The sequence below is a fragment of the Esox lucius genome, chromosome 21, assembly GCF_011004845.1.
Source record: "Esox lucius isolate fEsoLuc1 chromosome 21, fEsoLuc1.pri, whole genome shotgun sequence".
Lineage (NCBI taxonomy): Eukaryota > Metazoa > Chordata > Actinopteri > Esociformes > Esocidae > Esox > Esox lucius.
In genome coordinates, this window is record NC_047589.1 from 1546664 (window position 1) to 1565725 (window position 19062).

Below are 19062 nucleotides of genomic sequence, written 5' to 3' on the forward strand. Positions count from 1 at the left end.
TCTGGGATCTCTTGATACCAGGTCAGGTAGACCAAAAAATATTTCAGCCAAAAAATGCTGAGCACAACTGAACGTTCACTTTCTCTACATTTCTTTGTGTTATGGGTTTATAATTTTTTTGGCATCAATCAAACATTAGAAATGTTTGCCAATTTATTAAAAATGAAAAATATAAATGTTTCATGTTCGTAAGTATTCAGAACCTTTGCCTTGACATTTGAAATTTAGTTCAGATGCATCCTGTGTCCTCTGATCATGAGTCCACCTGTGGCAAATTAAACTAATTGGAACCGATTTAGAAAGGCACACACCTGTCTATTTAAGGTAATTAGCTCATGTGCATAAGTATTCAGCGATCACAGCTTTCAGTCTTTGATATGCTTCTACCAGATTTTCACACCTGGATTTGGACAGTTTCTCTCAAGCTCTTGTCTGTGACTGTCTTGACTGTGTGCTTCAGGTAGTTGTTGTGCTGAGAAATATATTGCCGCTCCATTCTGAGGTCCTGTGAGCTCTCTGGAGTTTTCTTGAAGGACCCTTGGTGTATTTTCCAAGGTTCTTCCTTCTCTGAATCCTAAACAGTCTACATGTACCTGCTGCTGAGAAGCATCCCCAGAGTATGATGCTCCCACCACTACACATCATAGGGATGGTATTAGTCAGTTGATGAGTGGCACATTGTTTTGGGCAGATATAGCACTTTTTAGTCTCATCAAACCAGATAATCTTTATGATCATGTTCTCGGTTGTCCTTAAAGTGCTGTTTGGCAAACTCTGACGGCCTGTCAAATGCCTTTTACTGAGAAGTGTCTTCAATCTAACCACTATCTTAAAGACCTAATTAATGGAGTGCTGCAGAAAGGTTGTCCTTCTGGCAGTTTCTCACATTTCTGCAGAGACATTCTGAAGTCAAGGCCAGAGACATTCTGGTCAAGGCCATTCTAGCCCTGTTATTCTGTTTTACCGAGTGGACAGCTCGAGGAAGAGCCTTGAACTTCTTCAATTGCATAATGATGGAGCCCACTTTCAAATCTTTATACAGATTTTATAACGTTCCCCCGACACAATTCAAGGTCTCCAGAGAGTTCCTTAGACCTCATGACTTTGTTTTTGCTCTGACATTTACTGTGAAGTGTGAGACCTTATATAGACTTGTGTGTCCTTTTCTAAATCATGTGCAATCAATTGAATTTGCTACAGGTGGAAACATACATTTCTTGAGACATGTCAAGGATGATCAAAAGACACAGCATGCATTTGAGCTAAATTTGGTGTATCATGGCAAAGGGTCTGAATACATGAGACATGAAAGGCTCTAAATACTTTCTGAAGGCACTGTAAATATACACTCACCTAAAGGATTATTAGGAACACCTGTTAAATTTCTCATTAATGCAATTATCTAATCAGTTACTGGGATTTTCATGCATAACCATTTCTAGGGTTTACAAAGAATGGTGTGAAAAGGGAAAAACATCCAATATGCAGCAGTCCTGTGGGCGAAAATGCTTTGTTGATGCTAGAGGTCAGAGGAGAATGGGCCGACTGATTCAAGCTGATAGAAGAGCAACTTTGACTGAAATAACCACTCGTTACAAACGAGGTATGCAGCAAAGCATTTGTGAAGCCACAACACACACAACCTTGAGGCGGATGGGCTACAACAGCAGAAGACCCCACCGGGTACCACTCATCTCCACTACAAATAGGAAAAAGAGGCTACAATTTGCACAAGCTCACCAAAATTGGACAGTTGAAGACTGGAAGAATGTTGCCTGGTCTGATGAGTCTCGATTTCTGTTGAGACATTCAGATGGTAGAGTCAGAATTTGGAGTAAACACAATGAGAACATGGATCCATCATGCCTTGTTACCACTGTGCAGGCTGGTGGTGGTGGTGTAATGGTGTGGGGGATGTTTTCTTGGCACACTTTAGGCCCCTTAGTGCCAATTGGGCATTGTTTAAATGCCACGGCCTACCTGAGCATTGTTTCTGACCATGTCCATCCCTTTATGACCCATCCTCTGATGGCTACTTCCAGCAGGATAATGCACCATGTCACAAAGCTTGAATCATTTCAAATTGGTTTCTTGAACATGACAATGAGTTCACTGTACTGAAATGGCCCCCACAGTCACCAGATCTCAACCCAATAGAGCATCTTTGGGATGTGGTGGAACGGGAGCTTCGTGCCCTGGATGCGCATCCCACAAATCTCCATCAACTGCAAGATGCTATCCTATCAATATGGGTCAACATTTCTAAAGAATGCTTTCAGCACCTTGTTGAATCAATGCCACATAGAATTAAGGCAGTTCTGAAGGCGAAAGGGGGTCAAACACAGTATTAGTATGGTGTTCCTAAAATTCCTTTAGGTGAGTGTACGGTTGAGATGGTGACATTTTAAGACAAACTGGACATTGAATTGTGTTTGTATTTCAGCTCAACAAAATACCAATACTTTAGTGAGATCTGTTCCATATAGTTCCTTCTGTGTTCTAAGTCAACCTTTAATTCCAGTTTCTCAACTGATTTACATTGCTTTATAATTGATGTTGGATTACTTACTTTTTACTTCATAACAAATGTGGAAACTATTTCAGTAGCGAAAAATATACATATCCTTCAAATAATTATTGGTTGCTTCAATAAGATAATTCAATATGATGTTTGCTATACTTTGCAATTAGGCTATTAGATTAATTATAAATGATGTGTTGGATTCACCTCACCAACAAATCAAAAAATAACACCTAAAAAGGAAGTCTAAGACAGTGTCTTAGATTAAACAGTCCAAACACTGCACACACTGCAGCAGGGAATTTGGCCCACTCCTCCATACAGACCTTCTCCAGATCCTTCAGGTTTCGGGGCTGTCGCTGGGCAATACAAACTTTTAGCTCCCTCCACAGATTTTCTATTGGGTTCAGGTCTGGAGACTGGCTAGGCCATTCCAGGACCTTGAGATGCTTCTTACGGAGCCACTCCTTAGTTGCCCTGGCTGTGTGTTTCGGGTCATTGTCATGGTGGAAGACCCAGCCATGACCCATCTTCAATGCTCTTACTGAGGGAAGGAGGTTGTTGGCCAAGATCTCGCGATTCATGGCCCCATCCATCCTCCCCTCAATACGATGCAGTCGTCCTGTCCCCTTTGCAGAAAAGCATCCCCAAATAATTATGTTTCTACCTCCATGCTTCACATTTGGGTTGGTGTTCTTGGGGTTGTACTCATCCTTCTTCTTCCTCCAAACATGGCGAGAGGAGTTTAGACCAAAAAGCTCTATTTTTGTCTCATCAGACCACATGACCTTCTCCCATTCCTCCTCTGGATCATCCAGATGGTCATTGGCAAACTTCAGACTGGCCTGGACATGTGCTGGCTTGAGCAGGGGGACCTTGCGTGCGCTGCAGGATTTTAATCCATGATGGCGTAGTGTGTTACTAATGGTTTTCTTTGAGACTGTGGTCCCAGCTCTCTTCAGGTCATTGACCAGGTCCTGCCGTGTAGTTCTGGGCTGATCCCTCACCTTTCTCATGATCATTGATGCCCCATGAGGTGAGATCTTGCATGGAGCACCAGACCGAGGGAGATTGACCGTCATCTTGAACTTCTTCCCTTTTCTATCTATTGCGCCAACAGTTGTTGCCTTCTCACCAAGCTACTTGCCTATTGTCCTGTAGCCCATCCCAGCCTTGTGCAGGTCTAGAATTTTTCTTTTAGATTCCATCTCTCACAGTTGAAGTGTACCTATGATAAAAATTACAGACCTCTACATACTTTGTAAGTAGGAAAGCCTGCAAAATTGGCAATGTATCAAATACTTGTTCTCCCCGCTGTATATACTGTGCAGAATCTCAAACATCATTGATCAAACATCATTGAACTGTAATAAGAGTAATTTGGTGTTGCTATTGGATGAAGCACAGTGATTGTGTTGCGTAAATACTCCATAGTTCACTTGAACTTTGTTGTGCTTTTAAAGGTTGGAAAGAGGACTATTATCTCCTTTTGATTACACTTAAAAGGGAAATTTCACTGCTGGTCTATTTACCAAAACATCACATGACAAAAACGCATTTTATTGCATTGGTATTAATGGGCTATCTACATATCCGAATTGTAAGCAAACCCTAATATCCAGAGTTCATATTGATTTCATAGCAATATACAATCATTAGAAGCAGGAATCTCAAAAAGAGTACCTAGCTAGTGAACTGTGAAAAAGCCAGAAAAAGACGCCAAGAACAACTATCTACGTGCAACTACTATGATCGAGCAATGTGTGAAAGACACACATAAAGACCACAATAATTGCTACAAAGCATGACTAGATTTTCAGCTAAGTCAACCAATTATGTCATTGGTTAAACTCCCCCTTCTCCCAAATGTATAATAAATTGATGTGTAGCATACCTATGTCTGAACCCATCTAATCACTCATCATTGTCAAGGGAGATTGAAAAAACACTGAGTGACAAATAGTGTCAAGGGATGGATTTTCCTTAAAAATCTGACTTTTGAATTTGGCTTTGCCTTTTGGTTAACAGCAAAGTGACAACTCTTCGGGAATTCAACAAACGTCTGGACAACCTTCTGTCAAAATTACTGAACTATCTATACTAAAAACGTAATTAATGGAATTAAAATGAGCATTCATAATGATCCACCCAGAAGACCTACATAATTATCTAATTCATTTTAATAACATACTGAACATACGTAAAATCTATTTCAGAAAAGCGAATGTATGGTGAGTAATGTGTAATCCCATGATTACACATAAATATAAAAACAGATAGTAGTATGATAATGTTCAAAACATAGTAATATAATAAATGTTTTAACAAATAACAAATATTTTATTGTGTAGTTTTAAACCTTTTGAATTCTACTCATGTGCATAAAACCCTTGAAATTGTGGTTTTTTTTAATAGTCCACTGCGCTTTCTATTCAGGTCATCTAAAATCTTAAATAAATGGAACTTTATTTGACCTTCAAAAAGTTGACACAATTACTAAGAAAATTAACAACATATAAATTGTAATTTAATTCACAGAAATACATTTCAATATCCAATCACACTAATGAGTTCAAAGTTGTCTAATTATTCCATTTGGGAACAATGGCATTAATCCTTCAATTAGGCTGATTGGACCAATTAATTAAATTGGGCGAGATAATTGAGAGCGCAACACTGAAAATCTTTTTTTTCTCAGTTTTTCCTTGGGTGGATTTTGTGACTCCTGTGCATGTGATATTGCAGTTGTGGTGGCTGTGAAAAAAAATAGAGCAAAAGAAGACATTCTCTCCTGAGGAGAGGTCAGATCCATGTGGAGAAAGAGGGCATTGCTTCTTACAGAGTGATGCATGCTGGGTAGTACAGATTGTGCAGGGGCTACTACGAGACACAGGGCACGGTTTCCTGGCTAGATGCCAAGGCAGACGTTGGCTAGCTGTAACAAGAAATCAGTTTTCTTCTTTGAAATTTGGCAGGAGGTCAGAACAAATATGGAACATCCCCCCAGGGCATGCATTTGATAAATGGATAAGCCAGAAAAGTTACACTAAAGGCGATCGCTTATGTATGGGTAAGAGTCCAAAAACATGATATTACTCAATACTATTCCAAATCCTTTCAGAAAAAACATTTTTGATCTCATAAGTGAAAAGGACTTTTCTGTTTGTGACTTTCCTGTCAATGAAAAAAAAAACACAAAATATGAAATCTAAAGGACAAAAACCTAAAAGCTCAAGCAAAATTATCCTCTCTGACTGTTTTCTGCACTGAAAATAAATGCCATAAACAAACAAATGTGAACATAACTCTAGGGAGTGACAGTTATCATCAACATCAACAAATATCCCGCCTCTCTTACAATTTTAATGAGTGTTTTCTTCTCTCTCTAGCTACAACTTAATTGAATCAGTCTCTAAAACAATTGCAAATTGAATATCCATGGGCAGATGGATGGGCAGATGCAGTAGCATTTGTTTAGTTTTTTCTGACAGCAGCAGTCCATATTCATAACCGTTACTGCAGCTCAGTGGGGCATTTGTTCAATGTCTCTTCTACAGAGAGGGAGACAGAGAAAGAAAGGGAAAGGAAGAGGACAGCCATCTTTTTTCTAAAACACACAACCGTTTTTCCCCCCAGAGATCCTTTGGTTTCTCTAGGAGGTGATGATGATGTCTCTTGATGCCATAGAATAAATGAAGAGACATCCGCTCCCCGAATCCTTAAGATAAAAAAAGATAATGACATTGACAACATGCAGGAGAGAGCAGGAAATAGTTACAGGTTTTCCCCTCATGACTATTCAATCTACTTTTTATTGTGGCTATTTACAGTATAATGGTGCAAATAGATTGCACAGTGCTTAATGTTTGCACATATATTTTTGGAACACTTTGGGAGCCTAATCCTTCTATATGATCTATAGAGAAAACTGTAATGTTCAATCAGATCATTGGTTTTAGGTCACTGAGGTTATGCTGCATATAGATAGTACCACTGGTGCAATTCTGAAGTGGCAAACATATGGAAATAATCAAGAAATGTGGCTGAAATACATATGTGGATGAGCAAAGGAATTGATTCTAGCGATGATTGGATAAGCAGGGACATAGGCTGAATGCAAGACAAGAGAACATCAAGGACAGAGTGTGGCAGTCCCCAAAAAGCACACAGTGCCTTCAGAAAGTATTCAGACCTATTCACTTTCTCCATTTATTTTAGATTTCTCATCAAACGACACCCTAATAATAGGTTTTCTCTTTGGAAAACAGTTTGAGACACTTGTCAATGTATTGAAAATGAATATCTTACGTACATAATTATGCAGACTCTTAATTCAGTACAAAGGAGCGCCTTTGGCAGCAATCACAGTTTTGGATCTTCTTGGGTATGCCTCTACCAGCTTTGCATACATGGATTTGGGCAAATTCACCTATTCTTTCATGTAGATCCTCTCAAGCTCTCTCACACTGGATGACATGTCCACATTTGTTCAATGGGGTTTAATTCTGAGCTTTTGCTGGACCACTCATGGACATTCTCAAACCTGTCCCCAAGTTACTTCATCATTGGCTTGGCTGTGTAATTCAGGTTGTTGTCGTGCTGAAAAATAAATCTTCACCCCAGTCTGAGGTCCTGTGCTCTGTGTTTTGCACCATTCATCCTTCCGTCAATCCTGTCCAGTCTCCCAGTAGCCACAGCAAAACTGTTCTAACACCATGCTTCACCGTAAGGAGGGTTTACTTGGCAAAAGGTCTGAATAATTATTTTCGTGAGATATTTCAGTTTTTATTGTAGGAAATTGGCACAAAGGTCTAAAAACATGTTTGTGTTTAGATTGATGGCAAAATAATAATAATTATATATGACAAATTAAGTCTATAACACTACAGATTGTGGAAAGAGTGAAGAAGTTTGAATACTTTCCCAAGACAGTGTATGCTGTGACTGCTGTTAACATGCTGTATGTGACCCACATGGTCCTTTCACCGTTCCCTTCGAGGACATTGACCCAAAGAAAGACAACACAAAACATTCTAATGAAAAGCAATGAAACCTTAAAAGGCATGAATAGTACATTTTGTTGTAGTGAAAATCAAACATCAGCCATCAGCGAGACTGTGGGAAAAGGTTGAATAATTACATCACAAGCTGTAACTACAGCTAAATTTTTTATCAAAAAGCGGTTACTGAAACAATGAGCCTCAGTGGTACTGACACAAAGAATGGAACCTGAGTTATTTTATTATATTTTAAGTATAAAATAACCTAAGAAAACAAACTTAGCAAACTTACCTAACATCTGCTTTTCCCCTACATTATCCTAAGAACTAGTCCAGATATAAGATTACTCTGCTCAGCTCAGCTAGTCCACTACAAACCAAAATGTTATATGGGATGAATAACTGGCTTTCCCCACTAACTCCTATAGGTACAAAATGTTGCACCACAGTTTTTCAATAGTGTTTTAATTTTTTTTTATTACTTGTTCAATTGATAGTTTTTTGTACTTATTAATCAATACAAATTACAAAAAATATAATGTTTTTGAAATGTCAATATCATGGGCACATGAAATGACATATAGCCCTGCTAGGCTTACTAGGTTAGGCTAATCCAACTGGGCTAACGGGTGATGTGGCTGCTTGGGCCCAGTACCCTGAGATGGAAAGGAAGACAGAAGCAAATAAACACCTTTCCTCAGGCCCTGCCTTCAGCCCCCACTTCCTCACTATTCACTCAGATTAATGTTGTTTATGGACAATTGCTACTCCATTACTGTGCTCTCTGTCAATCACTTCACTGAAGCAAGCTGGCCTTACTATGAACATGATTGATGAATAGACACTTGGTGATGGTAAGGATGAAAGAAACACTTCAATAACTAGGTTGGTTGTGAGAAACTAATGGTAATGAAACTAAAGGAAAATGTTAGGAAACCTAAAATGGTTGACATACACACGCATTGATAGCATTTTAGGAAAGGTTATTGGTTCCACATTATATTACCTGTTCTCAGTTGTCAATGTCAGAAACATGGTTCTCTATCTGAAGAGAAACAAAAAAAGGAAACACATGCATTTATTCATTAGTACATATCCTACTTATATCAGAGCTTATATTTCAGGACTTTTCAATGTTTTCTGGGTGGGGGAATTCCACCAACTTGCAAAAATATCCTGATTCAGTTTACATTACCACTATCTTTGATCAATATGACCTTGAATAGAAAAACAAATAAATCTCCCACACACTTGCTGGGAAAAATAATATCTTCCATTATCGAATAGACAAGGCTTGGATCTTGGATGGAATGCACATGTTTCATTTTATAATGGGCCATAAATATCAAATAATAAGGAAAGCATGGTGGCGTTGAACCAGAGATGAACCCCAGAGATAACTTCTTTGATCTTCCTGCATGAACTTGAAAGACTGTTCACTCTGTGAGGAGCCACACTCCAGTGACACAACAGGCAAGATATTCTTTTGAAAAAGGAGAGTTTCAAATAGCATACCACTCTGTGATAATTACTGTCAGAAATATCATTAAGGGGAGTTCAAAGTTGTCGACTGAAGTGATCAATATTTGAAGGTGTCATTTTAGCAATTCCTGATGTTATCAAATTACTTTCCCATTTTCCATCAGTCTCTAGCTCTTTGTAGAGTAAAAAACAGCAAGTGTGAAAACCACTAGCTGTATCCTCAGTGGCAACTATATCTTAATTTTCATATTTGGAGTGTTAAGACAGGCTTCTAATTCCCCCCGTGTGTCTGCAGGGCTCTGTTTTAAGTGACTGTGTGTGTTGATGTGTGCACACATGCATGTGTGAATAGAGACCTGCCACCTCTACTTGAGCCAAGGCCATCTGGGAGAAACTGTCAATTGTGGCGCCCTGACTATTCACTCATGAACAACCTCACAGTCTCCGATCTGGAGTCATGAATAATTAATTTTCTTAAGGGAAAACTGGTGTTTCCAACTGAAATATCTGACAACACTGTCTCCTCAGTCCCTCCTCCGTGCCCCTACTCATCACCCATTTTCCATACCAGATGATTGCCCTCTTCATCATAGTCATCTTCGCCACCGTCAGTCATCTCTCCAACATCCAACACCCCATCTCCAGCCTCCTCCCCAGAGTTCTCGGCTGTCTCAGACACAGACTCCTCATGTAAAGAGTCACAGTTGTCCTCGTACTTTCTCTGAGCATCTGAACAACACAAGGGTGAAGAGTGAGAGGAAGGCAAATGATCTGATACCAAAGTAACCACTAGTGGCAAGAAAGATACTTACAAGCTACTCTACAGTGAGAAGGAGATACTGTTCTTGCAATTGATATTCATAGCGATCAGTCATGGCAAATTCTTCACTGGTGTCTCAGCAAGGGTTCCAATTTAAATATCTTCCTTACCTATCCTACTGTGAGAGAGTACTCTAGGACAAACTATGAAGGCCCCTCATATAACCTGAATTAGCAGTGTTAACAGAATGTTATGACAGAGGGCTTGGGGCCTCTTATCTTCCCATTCTGTCAGGAGGACTGATGGGTGGCTGCGCTTTTAATTTCCTTCCCCCAGCTATTGGTGTTTTTTGATGGCAGGTCCCCCCTCTTTCGCTCTCTATCTCTGATACCTTTTCCCTCTCGCTCTCTATCTCTCTGTCTCTTTAACACCTTTTCCTCTCGTTTTTTACTACACTTTCCATCTCCCTTCTCTCTCTCTCCCTCTTTCTCTGACACCCTCTCTATTTCTTTCTCTCACCAGACTCGGCTCTCTGCTGTTTTTCAATCTTCTCCAGTCGACCCAACAGAGAGTCGATCTTCATCTTGATCTGAGTCAGCTCTCTTTTGATGGTCTGGAGCTGGTCTGTCTTCACTGCTGAGACATATATTTTTTTAATTAAACAAACAGACAAGAAATCAGGCAGAAATAGTTTGTGCTTCTTTTTTCTCACAAATTAAAAACCACGAATATAAAACATTTTGATTAATTTTCACCAAACATTTGCAACCCATGGGATAAGAATTATGGGAAGATCTAATATTGCTTAGTATTTGAGCAATGTCAAATATTGATTTGAATGAAGTCTGAAGTTGAGTGAGCAGGTATGAAATGCATGCTCAATTTGGTATGTGTTGTAATTGACTTGGCCAGTCAAGAACCCTCTACTATTTGGCCCAGAAAAATCAGAAAAAACACATTTTGCTTTAGCAGTATTTTGGGGTCATTGTCGAGCAGCAAGGTTAAGTACTCTCCAATGAAATTTGAGGCATTTAGCTTGCTCTGAGAAGATAAGATATTTCTGTAAACTTCAAAATTCATCCTGCTGCTGCAGTCAGCAGTCACATCGTCAATAAAGTAAGCCAGTTCTCTTAGCACCCATACAAACATTACCTCCATGATGGTTTACACTTGGGGATCATTAGCACTTTTCTCTTTCTCTGGCACAGGTTAATCTTTATCTCATCTGTCCACCAGACTTCGAGTTCCCAAGTTTTGTACTTTTTAGCAAACATTCAGTCCTTGAGGCTACTAGTGGTTGGCATATTGAGGTAAACCCCCTGAGGTTATGCTGGCATAGTATTCTCTTTATGCTACTCTTTGACAAATCAATGCCTCCTAATTGCGGAATTCCCCAGCCATCCACTACAGTAGTCTTCTATGGTCCACCAGGTTGTTTTCTGTTCCTATGTTTATATGTACATTCTTGTTTCAATGAAGCATACAGTCAATTTTGACACACCTAATGTTTTGGCTGTGTCTCAAATTGATTTATTCAGATTTGTCATGTTTGTCTGCTTTATTTACCCTTTGTTCCAAATGACAAAGACTTCAAATGCCACACCTTGAAATTACAATGGCATGAACTAACGACGCAACAACCAAGAAAGAGTCCCCTAACATTTGAGGATCAATGAGGATTCCTACACGGTTAACAGTTGATGGAATACTAAGACAAAGAAACACAACTTGTGCCACTTTCCAAATACTCAATGGGACAGTTTTGCTTAAGCCTATTCCTGGACTACAAAATCAAGCTCAATGCAGAATGAATGGCTTTATACACATCAGGGAAAAATGTGGTTTGACATTTTGAAATAACCGTCAAACACAGGGGATACACTGGAGATAGCACCTCTTCCCAGCAATTCAAAGCATTATATGTTTTGGAAGGAAGAGTTTGTTGCAGGAGTGACATTGGTTTAAGGATGAAGTGCATCTTAATTTGCTATTAAAAATGGATCGTACTATGGGATTAGGGCGATAAATTGACTTCAACAGGTGGTTTGGGTATATTAACTGCTCCAACTGAATACAATAGGGTTGGCCATCCTCATGCTCAATTCAAAGCTAGCTGGATGATGTAGGTTCATCATCGAGCCAAACGTGGGCCGGTTTCATGGACACAGAATAAACCTATTTCTGTACTAAAACAAGAAAAGGAACCAGGCAAGCCTAGTTCTGCCGAGCCGCGATTAGAACGGATGAATGTTGTTGCCGCAGTTTACTATGTGACAGACTGTGTCTTTAACCGCTATGCTATTTAAACAGCTCCACGGTTCTCAAAACTAGTTCCTTACATTAGTTAACATCCAAAACAACAACAGGTAAAACAGGATCGCTCCATGGCTGGTTCGTTTCTTTAGAAAACAATGACAGTTGAATAGCTAAGCACTACGCCATGTGAACTAGGAAAAGGAATATTGAATTTGAGAGCAAAATCTTCGTCGTCAGGGCAGGTCATCCACCACAATATAACCGTAAACAGTTATGTTCATTGTCAGTGCAGTTCGTCCATCACAATATAACCATAGTTTTACTTCAGGCTTACTATAATATAGCTACTGAAGCTCATAGCCAGCAAAGTTTTAGTCTAGGAAAACATTAACTTGAAACGAATACAAAGACACCAGTCACACCACGGCTGGTTTGTTTCTTTTAACCAGAAAAGGAACCAGGCAAGCCTAGTTCAGCAGGCCTGTGAAATAAGTGATTATTGTTGTTGCCTGATTCAAACCTGGGTCTCCCAAACAAGAGGCTGTGTCTATAACCACTACACCACAGATTTATATGCTTGCCTGGTGTCGGTATAGCATCTCAACATTAGATCATGTTGTCACGCATAAAAATCTTGCCAAGATTGAATTTTTCGCTAGACACCATTAAGCATTGTGTTAAACTGACTAACATTTCTTAAGTTTACATCCACCACAAATACAATATATGAACTGTATGGCTTTGGCCACTGGCAATTTTAACAGCATATTAGCCAGTAATAAGCTTACTAATATCTACTAACTTACTAATTTGAAAGTGTTAATGTTTCTTTCATTCGTGAATTAAACTGATTCAAAAACTATCAATACGGGTGACGATAACTGACTTTTTCTTTAAGTGAAAAGAAGAGAGAATCATGGAAACCCCTACTCTTTTACTTACTCTTTTCCAAACAAGGGTATGTGATCAAGCCTATATTACCCCAAAAAGCATGCACGGATGCATACTTCGAAAAACCCACCAGAAATAGTTGCAATACAGTTTTAATTTAGGCTTACTATAACATGGCAACTGAAGGTTCTAGCCAGCAAAGTTTTTGTCTATTCTGTACAAATTCTAACGCATAATTTGTTTTGACTGTAAAGAGACCTGAACGTGGTAGACCGCTTCTCTAACCACTATGGTATTTAACAAGTGGTGGTCAGTCAGTCAGTCAGTAAGAGACCTTTGCTCTTCTTGGCCAGCTCCGCTTATGCGGTCTGGCAAAAACAATGACAGTTGAATAGCCATCCACTATGCTATGTAAATGGACAGCAATATCCTTTGTTTGGTCCGTGGCGATGATCAAACCCGGGTCACCTATGTGACAGTCTGTGTCTCTAACCACTACGCTATTAAACAATGGGTAGTCAGTCACTCACTCACTCACTCACTCAGTATGAGACATTCATTTTTCTTACATGGTCTGACAAAAATCCAATATAGTAAATATGTTCCACTGAACTTGAATCCAGGACTAGGCTTAATCTGTGTGCATAAAACAGGCACTGTGTTTTATAATTCCACATAAATGGACTGACAATATCCAGTTGTTTCTAAAATGATTTAAATATAGAATTAGGAATATTGTGGAAGAGGTTAAACCAGACCGGGGCAAGATAAGGCCCCTGGGCTGGATCCCGGCCCATTGAGTCATTCTATCCATACATCCAAAACGTTCAAAATAATACAAAATAAAAATACTTGACCAGATCTGCAGCAGATTTACTTTATCTACTGCTGCAGATTTATTTTATTTGAAATTAAAAGGCACTTTTTTAAAATGTGAATCCCATATGAAATAAAAGACATGATTTGCCTGCTAACTCATGTTTTCTTTACAAATAGTACATATATTATCAATTCTGTGTCACCTTGTGTGTCTGTAACAAGGCAAACATTCAAGGGTATGCCAACTTTTTAGCACAACTCTAAGTCAGGATGTGAGTTACAAACTCAGATTGGTGCAGAGGGCTCTTTACAGCTAGCTAGTCTAGCTACATTTGATTATAGCTATGTAAATCAACAGAAATAAAACAATTTGCAAGGCCCTGGCCAGCTCCCAAGGAACACCAGTGTGCGACAGCACGCAGTTTGAGAACCACTGCATTGATCTAGCATGCACTCACTGTGATATTGTGGAACATGAGCTAAGCATAGAAAGAAAGTGGGATGTTCTTTGCCTTTGTAGAATCCAAGTCTTCAAGCTGTTTACCCTGAAGCATATGTATGACTCATAGACATCTCTGCAACTAATGTGGCGATTGAAACATGCATTCCACTCAGATACCTAGCTAGCTACCAGGCTACCATGCATAGTTTACTTTCAATAATAAGCAGAAATGTCATGATAGCAACAGGTCCATTACATGCTGTCATTGACAGTAGCAAGGTGGGCTGCTTATAATCACTTATTATTATATTTTATTAAAAAGTATGTTAATAGAAGATTCCGGAAGCTACCAGCTGGGTCAGCCACCAAAGCTACAACCTCCAGCAGCCCATCCTCCCAAACCATCACCATGATGCCCACAGCCCCAGACACGAAGCTGCCTCCCCATAAAAAGGTTTTGTCTTTCAAGTTGGATTCCCCTCAACCTTCTAGTTGTGTTAATAAAACACCCTCCTTGGCCATGAACACACCCTCTGTTTCCATTCCTTATGTCTCTCCCCGTTACAAAAGGTAGACAATAATTAATACCAAATGAAGCCAAATCACACTTACTTATGTTGCATTAATAATTCCTATAATTCATTTTCCACAAAAAAACTAAAATCTCACTAATGATGGACTTTTGATATTGGTTAAACAATCAATATGTTTTTATAGTACAGTTGTGCTCAAAAAGTGTGCATACTCTTGGAGAATTGGTAATATATGTACCATTTGTAAAGAAAACATCAATGAGCAGGCAAAGCACGTCTTTTATTTCTTATGGGATTCACATTCAACTGTAGGTCATAACAGAATGTAACAACCATAAAACAAAATATGGCAACAAACAAAAAATTAACTGACCCCTGTTCAAATGTCTGCATACCCTTAGTTCTTAATACTGTTTATTTAACATCAATGACTGCGTGCAGTCTTTTGTAATAGTTGTCTATGAGGCCCTGAATTCTTGCAGGTGGTGAGCCACCACCATGCTTCACATTGGGGATGGTATTCTGTTCACTATAGGCCTTGTTGATCCCTTTCCAAACATATGTCTGTGACCATAAAACTCTATTTTGGTCTCGTCACTACAAATGACAGTGTGCCAGAAGCTGTGAGGCATGTCAAGATGTTGTCGGGCATATTGTAACCAGGCATTTTTGTGGCATTGGCACAGTAAAGGTTTCTTTCTGGCAACTCAACCATGCAGCTACTTTTTGTTCAAGTATTGTCATATTGTGCTCCCTGAAACAATCACACCATATATATACAGAGCAGCCTGTATTTCTCCTGAGGTTACCTGTGGGGTTTTCTTTGTATCCTGAGCAATTCTTCTGGCAGTTTTGGCTGAAATATTTATTGGTCTACCTAACCTTGGCTTGGTATCAATAAACCTTTGAATTTTCAACTTCTTAATAAGGGATTGAAGAGTACTGACTGGCATTTGCAAGACTTTGGAAATCTTTCTACAGTGGGGCAAAAAAGTATTTACTCAGCCACCAATTGTGCAAGTTCTCCCACTTAAAAAGATGAGAGAGGCCTGTAATTTTCATCATAGGTACACTTCAACTATGAGAGACAAAATGAGAAAAAAAATCCAGAAAATCACATTTTATGAATTCATTGGTAAATTCCTCTGTAAAATAAGTATTTGTACCTACAAACAAGCAAGATTTCTGGCTCTCACAGACCTGTAACTTCTTCTTTAAGAGGCTCCTCTGTCCTCCACTCGTTACCAGTATTAATGGCACCTGTTTGAACTTGTTATCAGTATAAAAGACATCTGTCCACAACCTCAAACAGTCACACTACAAACTCCACTATGGCCAAGACCAAAGAGCTGTCAAAGGACAACAAAACAAAATTGTAGACCTGCACCAGGCTGGGAAGACTGAATCTGCAATAGGTAAGCAGCTTGGTGTGAAGAAATCAACTGTCGGAGCAATTATAAGAAAATGGAAGACATACAAGACCACTGATAATCTCCCTCGACCCGGGGCTCCACGCAAGATCTCACCCCGTGGGGTCAAAATGATCACAAGAACGGTGAGCAAAAATTCCAGAACCACACAGGGGGACCTAGTGAATGACCTGCAGAGAGCTTGGACCAAAGTAACAAATGCTACCATCAGTAACACACTACGCCACCAGGGACTCAAATCCTGCAGTGCCAGACGTGTCCCACTGCTTAAGCCAGTACATGTCCAGGCCCGTCTAAGGTTTGCTAGAGAGCATTTGGATGGTCCAGAAGAGGATTGGGAGAATGCCATATGGTCAGATGAAACCAAAATATAACTTTTTGGTAAAAACTCAACTCGTTGTGTTTGGAGGAGAAAGAATGCTGAGTTGCATCCAATGAACACCATACCTACTGTGAAGCATGGGGGTGGAAACATCATGCTTTGGGGCTGGTTTTCTGCAAAGGGACCAGGACGACTGATCTGTGTAAAGGAAGGAATGAATGGGGCCATTTATTGTGAGATTTTGAGTGAAAACCTCCTTCCATCAGCAAGGGCATTGAAGATGAAACGTGGCTGTGTCTTTCAGCATGACAATGATCCCAAACACACCGCCCAGGCAACGAAGGAGTGGCTTCGTAAGAAGCATTTTAAGGTCCTGGAGTGGCCTAGCCAGTCATCAGATCTCAACCCCATAGAGAATCTTTGGAGGGAGTTGAAAGTCTGTGTTGCCCAGCGACAGCCCCAAAACATCACTGCTCTAAAGGAGATCTGCATGGAGGAATGGGACAAAATACCAGCAACAGTGTGTGAAAACCTTGTGAAGACTTACAGAAAACGTTTGACCTCTGTCATTGCCAACAAAGGGTATATAACAAAGTATTGAGATTAACTTTTGTTATTGACCAAATACTTAATTTCCACCAAAAATTTACCAATAAATTCATTAAATGGATTTCTTTCTCTCATTTTGTGTATCATAGTTGAAGTGTACCTATGATGAAGATTACAGGCCTCTCATCTTTTTAAGTGGGAGAACTTGCACAATTGGTGGCTGACTAAATACTTTTTTGCCCCACTGTATATCCTTTTCCATCTTTATAAAGTTCCATTACCTTGTTACGCAGGTCTTTTGACAGGTATTTTCTGCTCCCCATTGCTCAGTATCTAGCCTGCTCAGTGCATCCACATGAAAGCTAACAAACTCATTGACTATTTATACATAACATTAACTGCAATTTAAAAACCCACATGTGTTGGCCCCTTCAAACCAGGACCTTCAGCATGCACTGGGACGGTTTGCAGCCGAGTATGAAGCAGTGGGGATGAGAATCAGTACCTCCAAATCCGAGGCCATGGTCCTCAATCGGAAAAGGGTGGCTTGCCCACTTCAGGTTGGTGAAGGGTGCCTGCCTCAAGTGGAGGAGTTTAAGTATCTAGGGGTCTTGTTCACGAGTGAGGGAAGGATGGAACGGGAGATTGACAGACGGATCGGTGCAGGTTCTGCAGTAATGTATCGGTCTGTCGTGGTGAAGAAGAGCTGAGCCTCTCGATATACCGGTCAATCTACGTTCCTACTCTCACCTATGGTCATGAGCTTTGGGTTCTGACTGAAAGGACAAGATCCCGGATACAGGCGGCCGAAATGAGCTTTCTCCGCAGGGTGGCTGGGCGATCCCTTAGAGATAGGGTGAGAAGCTCGGTCACCCAGGAGGAGCTCAGAGTAGAGCCGCTGCTCCTCCACATCGAGAGGGGTCAGCTGAGGTGGCTTGGGCATCTATTTCGGGAGGAGACCCCGGGGAAGACCTAGGAAACGCTGGAGGGACTATGTCTCACGGCTGGCCTGGGAACGCCTCGGTGTCCCCCCGGAAGAGCTGGAGGAAGTGTCTAGGGAGAGGGAAGTCTGGGCATCTCTGCTTAGACTGCTGACCCCGCGACCCGGCCCCGGATAAGCGTAAGATGATGGATGGATGGATGGTATGCAAACTTATGAGCACCACTGTATATACAGTACCCTATCTTTTATTTTATTTTTTTACCAGGATTGTGCTTAAATTTCACATGCTGTTGTCACTAATTCACACTCATGCATTCACATCTCAGCCTGAGCAGGGACATACGTGCTTGCATGTGTGTGCATAAGAACATTTGTGTTGTATATGTTTTAGACTCAAAGTGAAAACGGTGACAACTCAGTCAAATTAATCTACTATCTAATTTCAAGGCTATAGTTATTGGTTGTTGATAATTTCAGCACTGGGGCACTCATTTTAAAAGTCAGATCTGTTCAATGAATCATATCCATCTATTACAGCGAAATCCCTAAATATGATATGAGAACATTGCTGCATCTTTTTTTAAATTACAGGAGAATATTTCCGGCCTTGGTCTCCTGATACTCTTAATGGTTTTAAGTGTTTCTCATATTATATAATAATCTGGGCTCCCTGTAACATTCTATCCTTTCATCAAGACAGATTATTTTCTTTAGGGATGAACATATTTAATCTGATGATGTACAGTGCTCCTATACGAAACAAGAAACAGTTTATTTTTATTTAGGGGTTCGTTTTTCACTAACATACACTGATATTTTTGCTATTATATACACTCACCTAAAGGATTATTAGGAACACCATACTAACACTGTGTTTGACCCCCTTTCGCCTTCAGAACTGCATTAATTCTATGTGGCATTGATTCAACAAGGTGCTGAAAGCATTCTTTAGAAATGTTGGCCCATTTTGATACGATAGCATCTTGCAGTTGATGGAGATTTGTGGGATGCACCTCCAGGGCACGAAGCTCCCGTTCCACCACATCCCAAAAATGCTCTATTTGGTTGAGATCTGGTGACTGTGGGGGCCATTTCAGTACAGTGAACTCATTGT

General features: G+C 40.0%; 1 protein-coding gene across 1 annotated transcript in view; it reads right to left on the reverse strand.

Annotated features, from left to right (window-relative positions):
* Positions 1 to 3814: 3814 nt before the first annotated feature.
* Positions 3815 to 19062, reverse strand: part of LOC105031318 (RALY RNA binding protein like) — a 56592-nt gene continuing 41344 nt past the window's right edge. The window contains 4 exon segments of the mRNA XM_034289459.1: positions 3815 to 6239; positions 8528 to 8566; positions 9572 to 9732; positions 10283 to 10396. Coding sequence (XP_034145350.1) covers positions 8534 to 8566; positions 9572 to 9732; positions 10283 to 10396 — 308 coding nt within the window. The 3' untranslated portion in view covers positions 3815 to 6239; positions 8528 to 8533.